We start from the raw sequence: 18,113 nt of genomic DNA on the forward strand, positions 1-18,113 counted from the left end.
GAAAACCAAGAAAAATGAACACAGATTGTTCTCCTAATAAACATTCAACATGCTTTAACAGTTCTCTAAAAAAAAACTAATCAACAGTTTTTTGTATGTCTTTTTTTTTTTTTTTTTTTAATCTTTGATTTAATTTGGCTTTCTGAAATATAAGCGGCCACCAAAACCTCTCTGATCTAGGGTAAACCAGAGCAGTGAGGCGGTCAGGGATTTCGGAGAGCCAGAGCCAGAGTCCGAGGGGCTTCATCAGGGTTGTCTGCGGTAGTCGGTCATTGGAAAGGGCCAAACGGAGGAGCCAGTCAGGGATCTCAGGATGTGGTCATGGATGATGGGTCGTTCCACATGGCAGCCACGTCTCTGAACCTACAGGTTGATTGCAAGTTAGATTTTTTTTTTTTTTTTTTCACCCTTTGCTCAAAAATAGTAGAAACTTTTAATACTGAGCTCTCGGACCTTGCATTAATGAGATACTGAGCCAGGCTGATGTTGGCAGGGGTCCCTGTGATGGTGATCTGGCGCTCCGATGACCCTTCCATGGCATTAGCAATTTTGATCTGCGCCCCAGACATCTGACGGATCTCGTTGATTTTGGTTCCCTGGCGTCCGATTATGCAGCCTATTAGCTGGGAAGAAAATGGGGCAGGAATTAGGATGGCTAGAGCTTTGAAAGTCCTAACACTTTCTACATGAGTACAAGAATTGGCTTCTGTAACAATACTCTCTTTTAAAACAAGAGTGTCCAAACATTTTGTCATTCGGACAAAATTTTCAGTATGAAAGTGCTCAAGGTCCCTGGGCCACACTTTGGACACCCCTGTTTTAAAACTCCCAGATGACGACAAAAAACAACAACAAAAAACACACAATTTCACAATTGAGTTTAAAATCACATATGAATGATCTTGTTGACATAAGTCATGAAAACTTATGACGGCCATTGGCGTAAATATGAGTTATATCATGTCTCAGCCACTGCACCAGTGCTCATCCTCTGCCATCAGAAGAGACTATTACTATTGCCGTTCTAGGGAAATTGTAGTGGCCGATTTTACAGAAGAGCTATGGATTCACCGGTTTAAAATGACAAATTCTGGTGGAGATAGCTGTGCATTGATCAAGGAGACTAGTGTCTACAGTTTATGGCACTGCTGCTGAATGCAAACCGGCATGATGTGAAAATTTGTCTCTATTGCAGTTTTGCAAAATACATCAATTTCAATATGGCTAGAAAACCACTTCATTCCACTGTGAAAATGATTTATTGGAAAACGAGTCTTCTGGCGTGTTTCCTCTAAGTGAATTTATTTCCATAACTCCAATTTGCACAATTTTATGGTCAATGGAAACACAGCTATTGACGTGCACATTATCATAAATCTATACTCACATCATTGGGAATGGTGAGTTCATGAGTACTGGCCTGGTTACTGGCATCCAGACCTGCTGCTGAACACAGGAAGCAGACAAAGAAAAGGGGGAAAGCAAAAGGACAAAACAGTTTGGCATGTTGAGGGAACAAGTCGTGAACTCTCTTTACAGACTTCTAGCAGTAACTGAATCACACAAGCGTGGCTCAGGCCTAAGCAAAGCCCACATACGTCATTGCCTGAGGACCTTGAGTACAGTTAACTCAAAACAAAAATCTATATTAGTTTGTATTATTCCAAAAGAATTACTAAGGGAAAACCAGACATCGAAAGAAACCTCAACATCAACAAGAGCAGACCACCAGCAGGCCATGTCAATTGCAGTGCACCACAAAGACCAGTAGGAAAAAAACGACAAGAAGAACAAGAATGAAGAATAAAGAGAGAGGACAGATCCAGCCAAAGAAGAGAGAGAGAGTGAGAGAGAAAATAAAGGAGGAAGAGAAAGTGTTTTTCTCTACAGGTAAAAACGAGAGAAGGATCTTCGGTAAAGAGGGTCATTGTGTAGAGGTGGGTACGTACCGGGGAAGGCAGGGGTGGTCTGTCCGAGGGGGGTAAAGGGGGTTTGCTGCATAGCCAACTGGTGGAGCTTGCTCAACTGCTGAGGGGGGGAGGAGGAGGACAGCAGAGCTATGAGGTCATCATTAAAAACCCACTCCGGCTCGCACACAAACACACACACACAGACAGACATAGAGAGTTATACAGAGGTCTGCTGGAAATGGCACAAAAGAAAAGAAAGGAGCTGAGGAGAAATAAAGAGGCGAAGAACAAAAACCAAAAGAGACGGAGAGCAAAACAAATTGGAGAGAAGGAGCATTGGACTTGGCCTGATTGGAGTATCCTTGGTTGTGTGAGTTGGTAGGACATTTAGTTGTTTTCTCTAGAAGCTGTGGCAAGAGCTCTGTTGTATTCCTAGCAATGTATTCTTTTTAAAGCTTTTCTTCTTTGTTTACAATTTGGAAACATTTTCCTTTTAGCTGCTGGTGTGATGCATAGCCTCCTTGATAAGGGAAGGGTGCTGAATCAAAATTTCAGTAACTGAAACAAAGGGAGATAAAATCATATACATAATGTGTATGCACAGGATGTGTGTATACATCCTGTGCAAGACTGACTTTAGGCAAAGTGTAGTGTTTCTCTGCTCTTTGTGTAAGCCCATTGTTGCAGTGTAAGGAGATGGTTACAGCAATGTTTCTCAACTCCAATGTATTCAAGACACCAAAATACAGATTTTATGGAAAATGAGGTCAATGGAAGTGTGGATAAAACAACGGTGTATTAGGGCCATTGTAGATGGATGTAGAAAGGAATAAATTTCTACCAAAAAACAAAAACAAATTGTAATAAATCTTAGAAAAGTTGTATTTAAAAAGAAATTTTGAATTTTTCAAATTTGAAAAGTCCAAAATTTATTGAAAAAACAAAATACAATAGCTCTTTGAACAAATTCATACGGTGAGAGTTGTGACTATATTTAGTTTCACTTTGGAATACTTATTCTATAGGTATTCCAAAGTGAAACTTATTATTGTTTAGTTCCATGTTGTTTTTTTCGTATAATCCTTGATAGAAGTGTCTTCATTTTACTTCTAAATAAACAGAAATAGATGTATTTCTAATAAAGACCACGTTTGATTTTGCTACTGATTACTTAACGTTCGCATAACCACTGGTAAATTATCAAAGTTTCCCTTCAGGCCAAGCCTCATGAGATTTGAAGCAAAAGAGAAGGCAGGTAGCCAAGGAGCTATAAAGCCAGTAGAGAGGAAATGCACATCCATAAGAAAAATATTAATATTATTAATTAATATTAATAGGGTGGATAGAAAGATTGATGGAGAGTGCAGCGTTGACTGCCTCGTGGGGTTAGCACTCACATCTGGATGAGGGATGGCGTACTGTCCTTGAATGGTGTAAGCCTGTGAACACGAAGAAAGGAGCCGGCCGTTATCACGTTACTTTGACTGACCAGACACAAAAACCACATCGAAATGCAAAGAGTACAAACAAACCGAAAAGCTGAAATTGATTTATATTTGTAGCCGTATGACGTAAAGTCATGCACTCTAGACTCAAATCAGTCCTGCTTCTATTCATCAGTCAGATCCAGTTGAACTCAAATCAATAAGGAACGACTCGGACAGCAGGGTGGTGACTGGGAGAGTGTGGAGAAAACCAGAGAAGGAACCCTGACAGGAGCGGGGTGATTGGTTCACTGGTTGTGTTGCGCTTTTAAGGCCGCAGAGGTCAGAAGTGAGCTAAATTAGATTTTAAAAGGAAAAGGCCTCAACCGCACATACAGGAAAACTGATTTTAGAGGAAAAAAGGTTCAATCTTGACCTAAAAATTTATGATTTATGTCATAGGCTTATTTACGTGATTTCTTGACTGAGATCTGACACTTTCTAATAAGGACTCCTTTTGATTTTGCTACTGATTACTTAACATTTGCATAACCACTGGTAAATTATCAAAGTTTCCCTTCAGGCCAAGCCTCATGAGATTTGAAGCAAAAGAGAAGGCAGGTAGCCAAGAATGTGGCTTGTGAAAGTAAACTTCTCTCTCCAAGAAGTGATTTCTTTATTTTTTAGGGAATCAAATCAGAGTTGAGAAAATGAAAGTTACAAACATCGACTCTGTAATAACTGCTTGGCTTTTCTTTTAATGGTTATTCACATGATTAACATTGGAAACTCTAAGTCAGGGTTACTGAAACTTACATTCAGTCGGGTATTAAATTGAATACAGTTTTAAGTCAAACTGTGCAGTTTGACTTGTCTCTATTGTTCCTAATCAGATTCAAAGATGATTTTTATTTAACTTTTTTTCATGTATTTATTTGCTTTGTGATCTAGTGCAGAAATAAATATGAAAAATGCAGTGCTCCCCCAGTGGAGCGGGTCTCCAGGCTCTACTTGCCCCACCTCCAGGCTAAGTATTATTTGCTTAGTTATTTAATTTTTTTTTACATACTCCAGCTAGGTTTATAGTTGACACACTGTACTCGGTACTAATTGCCGAGTACAGTGCGGAGTTCTCACAGAAGAGGCTCGATTTGGAGAATATTGCATTAACATACAAGTCAAATATCAAAGCCTTATGGCAAGCTGCTAATACCAATAATAAGATGTATATGAATGACTCGTTCTAAACCATAAACGGCAGGATGCACAGTTTTTTTGGTGCAAATGCGTTGAGAATCTGAATGCTCAGTGACATATCTACCGTACGATTGCGTAAAAAACATGGTGACACAAATAACATACAAATACATATTTTATCATCACGTTATTAATGATTAGCCACCAGAGTTTAGAGTATTTTGCCCTATCTATACACTGCAAGAGCAGACACAACCCAAAAATACCTGATCTTTTGAAAATCATTGAAGATCCTGTCCTGATCACACCCTGTTTAGCAGTAAAGTTTGTTATGACATGCAACTCATTCTACTAGTCTAGTGTTGTGTTTTCTTTTCTGTTGATGCTTTATTTTCAAAATTTCTTGTCAAATCTTAACATTTATTAGTACAAAAGCACAGTGGGGCAACTGGTAGCATCCCTACCATTGGGTCTGGCAAGTTCTCTGAGGGAAATCCTGAAAACGGTTGCAAAAAATTTGTTTCATAAATCCAATAATCATCCCCACTAACCAAACCCAATCTGAAACCATTGGTTTGAGATTTTCTTTTTAGTCTGAAGGAAATAAGAAGCATAATCATTTTCTGGTAATATTTATCTCAGTTCTGATTCAAGCGGCTCAGGCTGGTGGGTGACAGTAAACAGCGGTGGTGGTTTCATGCTAGTCGAGGGCCAGGGGGGGTCAGGGAAACGGGGGAGTGAGGGTCTGGAGGAAGAGTGAGTAAAACCTGGTGCGACACTAACAGGCAGTGGCTGGTGCTGCAGTAAGAGGCTGAGGTTGGCTGTGGACGCCCCCAGTGGGTCTGCTCTTACCTGGCCACCTGAAAAAATGACAGGGGTGGAGGCAGGCTTTGGGCGGTAGGGGATGGTGGCACCTTTCGGTGGGGACTGACGAGAGCAAAGGAGGAGAGAGTGGGGGGACGGGAGGTAGGAAGGGGGGAGATGTGGAGAAAGTGTTAGAGCAGAAGAGAAGAGAGACAGAAGTTGCATAAAGTGAGACCAGAAGGGGACGGTGCCGTTGGGGGAAGACAACCTGTGACACACGAAAGTGCTCTTCACTGTGTGTTCATGCTGACATAAAATGTCCAAACTGTGGTTGAGTGCACAACTAGACCTGGATTTACCTGGAAAAACCACTTTCAACTGGATAATGACGACTCAACATACTTGCACTTTAAATATATTTCTCGGTCCGTATTCTGGAGACTTACAATCATGTCACAAAAGTCCTAGCATCCATGGCTGGTGCCATCATGAAGGCCCAATGGAGAACTGGCTGTGCAGATAGTTAAAATTAATGGTGCAAGAAGAAGATCCGACATAGAACTCTGACATGTGAGAACAGTGGTGAAGAATAAATAGGACTGGGTAGATTGTTCTGTTTTGATACAGAGTGCCTAAATGCATACTGAGGAGGAGGAAAAATACAAAGGTGCTCGCTCGTCAAATCCATCACCTGAGAAAGTTGCTATGTCTGTCCTAAAAGTTGCTAAATGATATAAGAATATCAACATTTTGAATGCAGTCTACACCAGTAATCTGAGTTGACCAAAAAGAGACATTAGAGATGCATTGATCCGATATCAATATCTGTATTGGTTCTGATTTTGAAAAAAATTCCAGGCCAGTGACAACTTGCCCAATTTGTAAGGGCAGATCTATTCAGTCTAATTCTAAGAACGCTTTGTGCTCTGAGCAACGTCATGCTTTATTATTGATTTTAAGATATATTTAGAAGACCTAATCTCTTTTTATGAACCATTTGGAAGAAGGTTGTTTGCTCTTTACATGCTGGACAAGGTAGTTAAATTATTGTTGTCAGTTTCTGTATTATTTATTTGACATTGGTTATTGTGACTGAACAAATTAAAGTTGTTTTTACATATTTGACCAAGCTTGTGGAAATATTGGTGTATTTAAGTGTGCTGTACTGGTGCAGAGTTATCAAATGAATTCTGTGCATTTATGTCTGTGTTTAAAAAATAAATATTTTAAGTCAGCACTGTCTGTATCTGATCAGTATCGGCCTCAGATATCGATATCGGTATCAAAAGTGAAAAAAGTTGGATCGATGCATCTCTTTTAGAAATGCAGAGATTTATTTTAATGCACTCATTTATTTTAGATATAGAAACTAATTTATTTTATATGTAGAAATGTTACAGTAACATTTCATTAGCAGTCTGGAGGAGAACAGCCTTCATCCCTATTTGCTCTGCCCACTCTCATTGGTCAGTAGGAAGTTCTACAGACGTTGAACTTTTTGATGCTACAGATTTCTAGCCGAAAAGCCAATGTCGTGCTTTCCTCCATGTTAGGTTTTGTGAGTGAAGACTTTAAGTGTGTGTCCCTCCCTTCCCCTTCCCCACTGTACCTCCAGCATCACCACACATATCTGTTTGACACACTGGATGATGGCTTCAGGCGCCCCGGAGATGGTCACCGCTCTCTCTGTGGAGTTGGGCAGCATGTCGCCTGCCACCTGGACCTGAGCTCCCGTCGACTGGTGCGGGAGCAAACATAAAACCAGAACGTGACCTTTCAGTCGTCTTCAAATATATTCACAGTAAGAGAGTTGTGGCAGAAGAGGTTTCATGATCACGCTTTTGGGATTATGCAGAGGGAAGAGGTTAAAAGGGAATTATTTGATATCCATTAATCCTGGATTTGGAGAACATGTATGGAAATTTTTTCATTATTGCATATGGAGATGATGTAGGTAACAAAAGTTCTGCTTGCCTCTCTCATTTCTTTGATTTTGGAACCGCCTTTGCCGATCAGGGAGCCACACTGGCTGGCAGGAACGACGAGCCTCAGGGTTACTGGAGGCTTACTGGTGGCCGGACTGTTACTCATGGAGTTGATTATGTCCTGGACGGGAAGCGAGGACACGCCATGTTTTATTAAAAAGTTGTTCTTTTTTTCACATATTTGGCAATATAAGGCATAAACTTTAAATTTTTGCAACTTTTACAAATCGAAATCAAAGGTATATTTGATTGTGCATTCATGTAGTTAATGGAAACGCAGCTGGTGCCCATTTGGAAGACCAGCATATGCCCAAGTTTTAACTTCCTGGCTTGAATATTCCCAAATGATGTAATTACCTGATCTACTGCCTCCCAAATCTGACTAATTAACTGGTTCAAAGCAACAGTTTCAGTTCAATTCAGAAATCTTCTCTTGTTTGTCTTTTTCTGCAGAAACTATTTCCTGCAAAGATTAAGCGATCTGTTGGCAGGTTGGTCCATCTGCAGCGTAAACGGTCTTGGACGGCGATTGAACAGCCAAATGAAAACACGGTACTGGCCCACTTTCAGAGGGTGCTGCAAGGTGAGATCAGCACATTTCTGTCCTACATAAGACAACCGAGCCTGCTTTGTATTCTGGGTGGCAATGAGCCAGCAGAGGCGCTCAGAAAAAGATGGAGCTTTTGTTTTTTGATAGCTTTACATACATATTTACAGTAACATAAAGCATAATCTGTGCATCCTATTGCAAATCAGACTTTGTGTATACTGATCGCTGGTCAGTAATTACGTCCATTATGGATCTAATTGCGAATCCAACTGAAAGCTTTACCTCCTCAAACTTGTAGGCAATCATGGCGAATGCCTTGAAAATGGCGTCTGTCGGCCCGGTGATGGTCACTATCCGCTCTGGACAGTTCCCTTCTGAGATGTTGATGCGGGCGCCACTCTGAACAAAAAAGGAAAGCTGAAAATGTGCAGTGGCGTCTTAAAAATATACCAATAGACCGATGGACTTGATGAGAAAAGGTCTTACGTCTTCGCGCATTTTCTTCACAGTCTCTCCTTTCTGAGAAGCAGATTAAACAGCAGTTAGATGTTTGCAGTGAGACAACATCCCACTTGGAAAGCTCTAGTTGTTGTGCTTGTGATAAATACCTTTCCTATGATGCTTCCCACCTCCTGCAGGAGAAGAAGGACAAAGCAGGTTCAATCTCAACTTGCTGCTAAAGATTAATCTCAAAGCCAGAGGATTTGCAGAAATGGCTGTTCGTACCTTTCCATGCATCAGCAGCCTGATGGTGAGGGTCACGTTTAGGCCACCTTCTGACTGAACCTTGATGGGCTCCATGTCGGGGTTGGAAGTGAAAGGAAGGGGTATGGTCTCGTGAGAGAGGAGGTGGTGGAGTCGGCTGACCGGTCAGCTGCTGGGCGACAAAAAAGAAAACAGATTTAAAGTGGTTGAAGACTGTGTCATTTTGCCAAACATTGGAATAAAAATTTGTACCAACTAGGGAGCTTTTCTTTGGACTACCAGGAGCACCAGAATAGATTTCTCAAATAATAGCAGACAAAGGTAAATACAGAAAGCAGCTTTCAAATGATGATCTCCCTTTTTAGGGAAAAGAAGCTATTCAAACCAACCCATTGCGGCAGAGTAGTTGTCCCCTAAACCCAATAACTGGTTGTACCGTTCTTGATGGCGCAAACTGCCATCAAGTGTTTGCACTTGTAAATCTTTTACGTCACTGTAGACCTAAAATATCCAACATGACCTGAGCCCACTGACATTGTGTTCGAGCCCGATCCAAACCAAATAATTAACTCTAATTAGGGATCCGAGTCCATCATTTTAAACTGCTACCAATTTAACCATGTCACACTCCTAAGAGGGGCTTCCAGTGACTTCAGGAACTGCTGGTCTGACAGGACTCCCCCATCAATTTACCCGCTGTCTGACTGTGACATCTGCCGCACTCTTACTGAACATGATGCCTAGACTGCGAGAGGTCCAGACCTCTGACTGCTCAATCTGCTGGGTTAGTAGTGTTGCCCAAGGCTATAATTTTGATCTGACCTGGTCCGGTTTTCAGCATCCTGAAAACCATCTCAATCGGATTTAAATCCAGAATTCGCCTGGGCCACTCCAAAACTTTTTAGTTTTTTGAGCTATTTGAAGGTGGACTGGCCAGTGTAGGATGGCTCCCTGTCCCGGCGCTCGAGCTTAAGCTCTTGAACTGATGACCAGATATTCTGGTTGAGGATTTTTCCTCTGGACAGCAGATGTGGTTGCATCAATTAGGTCAACATCGATCTCAGCTAAGGCAGTGAGGCCTGCACGGCTATAGATATTATGAGTTCTTTTGTGATCTCCTGGATGTGTTACCAATGTGCGATTAGAGTTATTTTGGTAGAATACAATCCTATGTTTTCTATGTTTGTGGATGATGGATTTCTAAAGCTTTGCAAAGGAATGTGTGCTGTTGTTTGTTATAAGACTTATTCAACATGATAACAAACAATATATCAAAAACAATATAGTGTAAGAATGAAAATCTTTTTTTTTTTTAATCAAATCTGGATTATCTCTAATTCTGCCTGACATCTGATGTTATGACTCAGACTTTAGGATTCGCAGTTATCAGAGGAAACACTAGAGGGCGCCTCAGCCCACAACCTGACTCTAAAAAGGATGGATGTGAATGTACGCATGAGGTCTGCTGCGGGGTTTTTAATCTGCAGCCAGATTCTCTGACAGAATTCCCAAACATCGCAGCGTGGACTGAAAGCGCGGCTCGACTTTTGTTTTTTAATCAGGATGACATTCTGCCAAACACTAGGAGAGAGAGTCACGAGTAAGCCGAAAGCTTCAATCCAGAAGTGTTTTTGTTTGTTGTTTTACTAAACAAACAAAAAATGGATAAAATTATGATTTGTGGGATGATTTGTGTTAAAACACAAATTTTCCATCTGCTGCTTTATTAGATCCTTGGTTTCAGAGCGAGCGGAAAAGCTCCTGCAGTGGCTGACCTTGACGGAACAGACAAAGTCGCTGTCAATCCCAGGCTCTGTCGCCATGTGGAAACTGAAATAAATCCATTTCTCTCCTATGTGTGGCTAAGAACTCTTACATGGCAACATGTGAAGCCAGAAGTTGATAAAAAAAACACACATAAAAGATATTTCCATTTTTATCATTCAGACACAGCAGGACGAATTCGTAATTTCAGTGTCATCCAGAAAAATCGGAGAGTATAGAGCGAGCCTCGCTATGCCTCTTTTTTTTTTTTTTAGAAAGTTGTAATCTGTAAGAGGAACTTATTTTAGATATTTTTGATTAATGAGAAACTTTTATTACTTCTATGTTTATTTCCTATCTTTGAAAGTTCTGCACGTTTCTATGGAGAGTGAAGAGTGCCAAAGTCCAACAAATAAATAACTTGTGAAATAATTATTTAAATCTGTAATTAATTGTTTTACTTGTCATAAATTACAGAAATAATTTATTAAATATGGAATTATACATATGTGCTGCAATCAAACATATTGCTTTTATTTTAAAAACTAGATATAATCATTTCATGATTTGAATAAATGACTGTGTGCTCCTGTGCTGAAGCACATCATTAATTAATTTAAACTGTCAAATTCGCCCATTAAACTCAGTGGGTGGGATTAGGGTAGCTTCTATAGAGATCTTGACGCCTGATTGGCTGCTTCAAATGGAAAGTCTTCCAAGTTTCCTATTAGTATCTTCCCTGGAAAGTGCAGGAATAGCTTTGATAACATAATTAAATTGTTGTGTTTTATTTACCACAAAATCTGGGTGAGCAACTCCAGCCTCTAGATTCTCTAGATTGGTTTGAAATATCTCTAACATGCGCTAACTGTGTTAGCTAGCGGGCGGGGCTAATGTTGATGCTGTCTGAAGTGTGTGACAGCTTCCTCCAGGCTAAAGGATGCCAATTACAGGACAAACTCCTGTCATCATCGCCCCCAAACTTATTTAAAAAATGTATGACTTGTTTAAATCATTATTTTACAAGTTGTTTATTTTAATTTGGCATTCATTGCTCTCTGTACCTTTTGACCATTGTTACATATTTCTTTATAGACTAGACACCTTTTCTCCTTTGAAAATTGAAAGTGTTTTCACTCTGTTCCTTCCATCTCCATTTTGGGATGAACTTAAATAGATGTATTTTCTTATTGTATATTTTTGTACCAGTTACTTATCTTTTCTTTTCTACGTCATAAAAAATGTCTTTCCGTCTTTCTTTTCAGACACACTGTGTTTATTTTTCTCCACCATGCGACAGATATCTTTTCCCTTTTGAAATACTGTATACATACAAGTAGACACCTTTTCTTCATTGGTTTTTATGTTTCGGCTAAATTAAGGCTTTACTTGTTTTTATAAAGACGTTTATTCTGAACTATAGAAATATTGCTTTACCTTGTTCTTTTCTGTGACTTTTAGACATCAGTCATCTAAAAGTCTGACATATTTATCAGCCATAAATACACACTTTGGACATCTATGTGTGTATTTATTGACATTTATATATCACTAGAGGTCATCATGTACATTTTTTTCTGCCTTGAAATGTCAACACTATTTATGTCGATACACACCTACAGATGAACTTAATGAGTCTAACACATATTTTCACGTTTTATCTTTCATTCACTTTATGTCATCAGCGACACATTTTCCTATAGATTTCTTTTCTACAATGGAAAAATAGTGTTTCACCTTTTACTTTTCGGGCCACTATCACAAGATTTCTTCATCGGTCGTCTTTTCAACCACATTTAGGGATTGTAAAAAAAAAAAAAAAACATATTTATTTTAAACCTCAATTAGACTTTATGGACATCATTTTGATTATAAAGAAAATGACTATTTTCACATCACTAGATGTCTTTTGAATATAAATAAATGTCTCCATCTTTTATTTTTCATCCAGTTTGTTTGGATTTAACTAAGCCATCCTTTATAATTCAGTTAATAGACATAGAAATATGTGTTGATTATAGAAATGTATAAGCACCACCACTTGCACACAAATAGAAAATGTTTGAAAAACAAAAAGATGCAACTGAAATTCATAAACAAACAGACGGACGTCATAGCATTTTCAAACATATGTAACAGAAAGAAAAAGAAAAATCTATTTTCCGATAAATGAAAGAAGGAACAGAATTTGTTTTAGATTCATTGTAGACAAAGTTTAATGTATACATCACGGTAAAATTAGTTTTTCATACATGCTTGTATCTTCTTGGCGTCAACAACGTGAAGTGAAAATATTTCAGATGCTAAACATCGACAGATCCAAACGAGCCTCTGATTTTGGGTTTTATATTAGCTTAATATGATCTCATCAGCATCAGTTCAGATTCCTCCATAACACACAGTGCTTATAGATTCCCTGTAATCCCTGACATGTATTGAAATGAAAAACAATAAATATATATAGTTTTTTTTATTTATTTATTTATTTTTTATAGCACTCTACTGACTGTAAATGTATCTCAATCTGCGCCGCCGGATGCCGGTTTTAGAGGTTCGGGAGATGAGTGGCAGGGATTCGGCCGCCAGCTGTCCCCTCCCAATCTCCCAGAGGAGACCAGATTACGTAAAAAGCCTTAATCCGGGTTTAAAACCCAAGCCAGCGGTGCAGGTCCTCTCCAGGGGCAGGCGGGAGGAATAGAGGGAGGAATAAAAAAATAAAAAAAAGAAAAACACAGATTTATGCTGGGATTAAATCAATGGTTTCATCTTGGAGGCAAGATGGTGCTTAAAGGTGGAAATGTATTTCTAAAACCCTGATGGAGGAAAATGAAAAAATTAAAAACTCTCCAATTAAGACTCAAACTCAGCTGTTAATCTAGGTAACTAAAAGAAGAAAAAGAGTCTGTCAGGCCTCAAAGATGGTAGGAGCTGCATTTCAGTAGTTTCATTCTGCTCATGCATCCTAAAAGAATGAGGTCAAGGGCCTGTGAATCACCGGCGCCAAAATTCCTTGCAGCATTTTACCTTTTTTTTTTTCTTCTTTTTTTTTTTATAATGCATGGAGGGGGGAAAAAAAGCAACAAAAAAATCATGAAACTTCGCTGGGAAGTCGTTTAAAGCGAAAACGCAGACAGGGCCGTGGCGGGGAATTTTTTCTGACATCTGACAGGGAAAGTGGGTCATGCTCAGCGCTGCAGCGCTGCTAGCCTCCTCCTCCTCCTCGATGGCGGCTATTGAATTAATCACGCTTTACGCTCGGCTGGGCATCACGGCGCACAAAATGGCTCCCTCCTCCTCCGTCCTCCTCCGCCTCGGCCGCAGAAAAGACTCGAGCGTCGCTATTGAAGAGCCCGAATCACTAAACTCTGCCATCCCTTGACCTCTTTCCTCTTTAGTTGCTGCCAACTGAGTGGAGTTGCTCACTGTATGCAGAACCGTCAGTGTGTGAACGATGGAAAGTTGCTGCAAATGGTGGCGAGAACAAGGAAGGAGGATGTTTGTGGATCTCAAATGGATGAGAAACTTTACGTTGAACTTTTAAAGAAGAGTCTAGAAAGTGTATGAATAGCAAAAGTGGCTCATGTGTTCCAAGCCGCTTTTTCATTCAAATGTAATCACAACGTGTTTAAGATCTTGATTTCATACGGAACTCGGATTCTAGACTCTTTATGCAAATCAAAGATATTATCACTTAAGTATTAGGCCTGTCCCAGAACTTATTGCGATAAACGATAATATTGTTGTTTTGAGACCATTTTCAAGTGATATAATAGTATTAATTCAAGAACACATTCTCAAGGATCTCAAGGATTTAAATTCTAATGAACTTTGAACTTTGAATCTAATGAACTGGAAGACATTTGAAATATCCAAAATAAAGAAAGAAAACAACAGAAACGACAAATAAAATTAATTATGAAGTCTCTGTCAACAAAATTATCTTCTTTTAAAAAAAAAAGAAAAAAAGGGATAGTTGAGACCAAAGCACCAGACTGAAGACTTTTATGAATCAGTTTTTGGTAAAAAGAGACAAAAATTAGAAAAACAATAAATCCAGCCAATGAAAATTGACTGTCTTTTAATTTTTCATGCGATTAATTGATTTATTATTTAATGTGACAGGAATACCTCTTACTGTTTAAAATGTAAATTAATGCATTCAGGAGATGCTGTTTTTCCATGTAAAGTCAGTCTTGGTGTTCTGTTTCTGTATATACAATGAAATAAAAGCGAATTAAAAATTTTGTTGGTTACTGCACATCTGTTCATTCAATTTGGAGAAAATATCAAACTATCGTCTGGTAAATTCAGATACTGAGGTGAGTTAATAAGGCTGGGAGAGAAACAGATGTAAAATCTAGTAAGGAACATCGATAAAATTGTTCAAACCAGGTCAGAGCCTCTAGCATCTGTTTGTCCTGAGCAAAATAAAAGTTTTGTCAATCCGAAACAACAGCCTTAAGACGTTTTCATTATTGAGGCAAGTTAAATCCTGAAATCTCAAGTTTTCAGGTTTTCGTACCTTAAAAATGTGCCTATTGGAGGTGGAAGGCATCATTTTTGTTGGATTTTGCCTTTCAATCAAATGTGAGCGACAAGGTTGCATAGTTTTCTGGAGGCGCACTGATCTGATATTAATATGGGTATTGGTCCCAATATTCAAGGTATTCCCGAAATTCTAAATCGGGTATCGGTGACAATACGTCTGATCCATAAGTGTAGATCTATTCATTCTAATTGTATGATTTCTGCTTTGAACGAAGTCGTGCCTTATTATTGGTTTTACATTACTTAGAATTGCTAGTTTCACTTTCTGAACCATTTGAAAGATTTGTTTCAGTTTTGACCAAGACAGTCAACCTATTGTTTTTATCAATTTTCACTTTCTTTATCAATTATTTTACATTTTATGTTATACTGCTAATCGCACTAACTGAACAAATTAAAATTGTCTTTACATGTTTTTATCTTGTGAATCTATTGGTGTATCAAAATATGCCGTACTGGTAAGGAGTTATCAGGTGCATTTGTTATTCAGTGTATGTATTTATACGTTTTAAAAATACACATTGTAAGTCAATTCATCTCTGATTTTCTGTATCGGATCGGTATCGTTTGGCACTAAACCTCAGATATCTGGATGATATTGTAAGTGAGAAAAAGTGGATCGGTGCATCCCTACTTTATTTCTCTGAAAGAAATGCTTGAAATGGTAGCAGATTTAACACAAGCAAAGTTAGATGTCTGTGTCCATCATTATTTAACCGATTCTGGAACGTGTTTGTGCTCCAATTAGGGGTGAACAAAAGGGAAATTAGCGAGAATGTAGGGCAACAGAGGGGGACCGCAGAGGGTGACCTCTTTGAGCCATATGCTCTGTATCACAGGAGAGTCTCACTTTGGGGCGGGAGATGTGAGAAAAGGCTCTCAGAGTTCAAAGTTTGGAGCAGGAAGGGGTCAAATAATTACTCTGCTGTCAGAGAAGGGAACTGATCAAGTAGATATGAGGAGCTGAGTTCGTCTTTGGTTTCCTGGTATATGAGCAGCTCTCATCTCGTCTGGCTTTTGTTTTATGTGGCGCAGAGGGGGGGTCGGAGACAGGGGGCGTCCACCCAGTCGGCCTTCCTATGCGCCGCTATGACAGTCCTCTCAAGAGCTGTCAGTCCGCATCAGCAGACCAGCATCCTGACATCTCAACCTAAATCACAATCAAAGCTCCAACTACCTCAAACTGGAGGACGCACCCAACAACCAACACGACTCCCGACCACAGAGAGGTTCCAGCTTTAGCTCACGCGCTTCTAGCGTGCAGAGGAAAAGCCGTCGGAACGGAGGCACACCATGTTGCGCCCCGAAGAGCAGCACCAAGTCGGCCATTTTAGATTTGCCACAGTTTGTAATGTGAGATCACTGGTTGTCACAAAGTCATGGTTTCCATACGCCAAGCTTCCCCCGAGCGCTGATGCGGAACGAGACAAGAATGTCCCCATTTCCTTTTCCTGCTTCCCTTTCTTTTTCACATTTTAGCTTTGTCGCTTCGCAGACATTATATCTGAGCGCTTAGTCCGAACAAATCAGGGCAGATTTCAACAAAATGACGCACAACATTTATCTTTTCGTATGACTACCCAACAATAAGGCGAACCATGGCACTAGCGTCCGCATGGAGGTAATCTGAATAACGACCTCATCCATTGTGTGTCAGCGAATCCTTTCTACATCTAATGCAGCTAATTGCCAAAACAATGAAATCGCTCGTGCTTGAAGCAAAAGACAATCAGTTAAACAATGACAACTGCCAGATGCCTGAAAGCAAAATCGATTGACTGCAAACCATGGCGTTCTTTAGGGAAAACGAAAAAAGATTCCCACCCAGTACGAATTCATCATGTTGGAGTTTGCCAATGAAAGCATTTAAAATGATTGGGTTCAAAAAAGAAGTCAGTGGGTAAGTTAGTAAGTCAATTAATTATTGATGGCTTCCCCACATCCTCACCAAGAATCTAGAAATTCAAGTTTTCCAGAGTTCAAAGCCTGCGCAACTCCGTCAACCCAAGCAAGAACTTAAAACATTTCTTTCTAAAAACTTTTAACAAGTATTGCATTTAAATGTTAGCTTTCCAACTAAAGCGTTGTTCTAAAACAACAACAAAAAAGAGGCCATAATCAGGAGCAGAAAAAGAGTTTACCTTTTTGCGGTGCAGGATACAGTAGCTGACAACCACTATCGCCGCTGAAGGATTAAAAATCGCAAAGGGAAGATGATTTCTCCACCCCCCGCCACCCCCGCGCACCTCTCTCTTCCTTTGATCGGAAAAAACCCTGCCACCCTATTGGCCCGTCCAGCCGGGGGGGTCACGTGAGCGACCCAATCGACACGTGACGCTTCTCGAATTTATATGACGAAACCGACTTGCATACTCGTCGAGCGAGGTTCGTGCTGCGACTGTTTCCAGAGACCGTTTTGCAAACAGGCTGCATGTCGAGAGAGGGGTAGTTTGGGTGACTATCACCCACTGCCCTCTATACCCACCGCCCCTCACCCTTTAATTTTCCCTCGGATGCATCAAAAAAAAAAAAAAAAAGGAAAAGGGGGACATGCCCAATGAGGCACACGGGCATTACAGGGGCACGTCTGGGGATGATGGGGCAGTCTGAATCAGAACTTTAGCCTCCAGGGGCATTTGGAATCCAGAAAGCCATCGTCCTTGTTATTGGTAATGACAAGCAACACACACACACACAAAAAGAAAACCAGATCAGAGAAGCCCCGACCACAACTTTCTGGCGCAAACGAGCGCCTTAAAACCTGCGCGCTCACTCCCATCTCCTGCTTTTTAATCTGCTTCCCTCTGAGAGCGTGTATGTCCAGAATTACAGAGCTTTGGAGGCCACCCGTCCAGATTTTTTTTTTCCAATCCAGCACAAATCCAGCCCTCATGTCAGATGGACAGTTGTGCAGAGCTTAATCTGCCATCATTAGGGTTGGACGGCAGCAACAGAAAAGCGGTAGGAAGGGTTAGGATGTCTGGATTAGGGACAATGCAGACAATAGAGAACAACCTCGCTGTTGATTGTTTGCATTCAGCGCAGATGCTCAGGACTGTATCTGCTTTTAATTGGCGCACCTATATAACACTGAATAGTAATCATGTCTTTACCTATCCACCCGACTGTAAAATGGCCCATGGGAGAGAATACAAATAGAGCATTAAATGTGTTCCACATTGAGTCAAAAGAGGCAAAGAAAGAGTGAGTGGCTCGCCACACCAGA

At 40.1% G+C, this 18,113-nt stretch overlaps 1 protein-coding gene across 8 annotated transcripts; it reads right to left on the minus strand.

Annotated features, from left to right (window-relative positions):
* Positions 1-100: 100 nt before the first annotated feature.
* On the minus strand, positions 101-17,215 carry LOC106962498 (poly(rC)-binding protein 3-like). Of its 8 annotated transcripts, none has more exons than XM_015056950.1 (13): positions 17,029-17,130; positions 8,597-8,744; positions 8,479-8,502; positions 8,357-8,389; positions 8,153-8,269; positions 7,310-7,441; positions 6,945-7,073; positions 5,315-5,458; positions 3,308-3,349; positions 1,950-2,028; positions 1,388-1,446; positions 454-623; positions 101-363 (listed from the first exon to the last, which is right to left on the minus strand). In XM_015056950.1, exons 2-13 carry the CDS (start codon positions 8,669-8,671, stop codon positions 309-311), a joined length of 1,059 nt encoding a protein of 352 aa, XP_014912436.1. In that variant the 5' UTR covers positions 8,672-8,744; positions 17,029-17,130; the 3' UTR covers positions 101-308. The 8 variants fall into 8 exon arrangements, with proteins under 8 accessions (XP_014912436.1, XP_014912439.1, XP_014912437.1 ...); XM_015056953.1 differs by having other exon boundaries at positions 1,388-1,443; positions 1,950-2,025; positions 8,597-8,747; positions 17,029-17,129; XM_015056951.1 differs by having other exon boundaries at positions 1,950-2,025; positions 8,597-8,747; positions 17,029-17,129.
* Between the last annotated feature and the right edge of the window lie 898 nt (positions 17,216-18,113).

The sequence above is a fragment of the Poecilia latipinna genome, unplaced genomic scaffold (assembly GCF_001443285.1).
Source record: "Poecilia latipinna isolate Pla-1442-1.1 unplaced genomic scaffold, P_latipinna-1.0 Scaffold1421, whole genome shotgun sequence".
In the NCBI taxonomy this organism is placed as follows: Eukaryota; Metazoa; Chordata; class Actinopteri; order Cyprinodontiformes; family Poeciliidae; genus Poecilia; species Poecilia latipinna.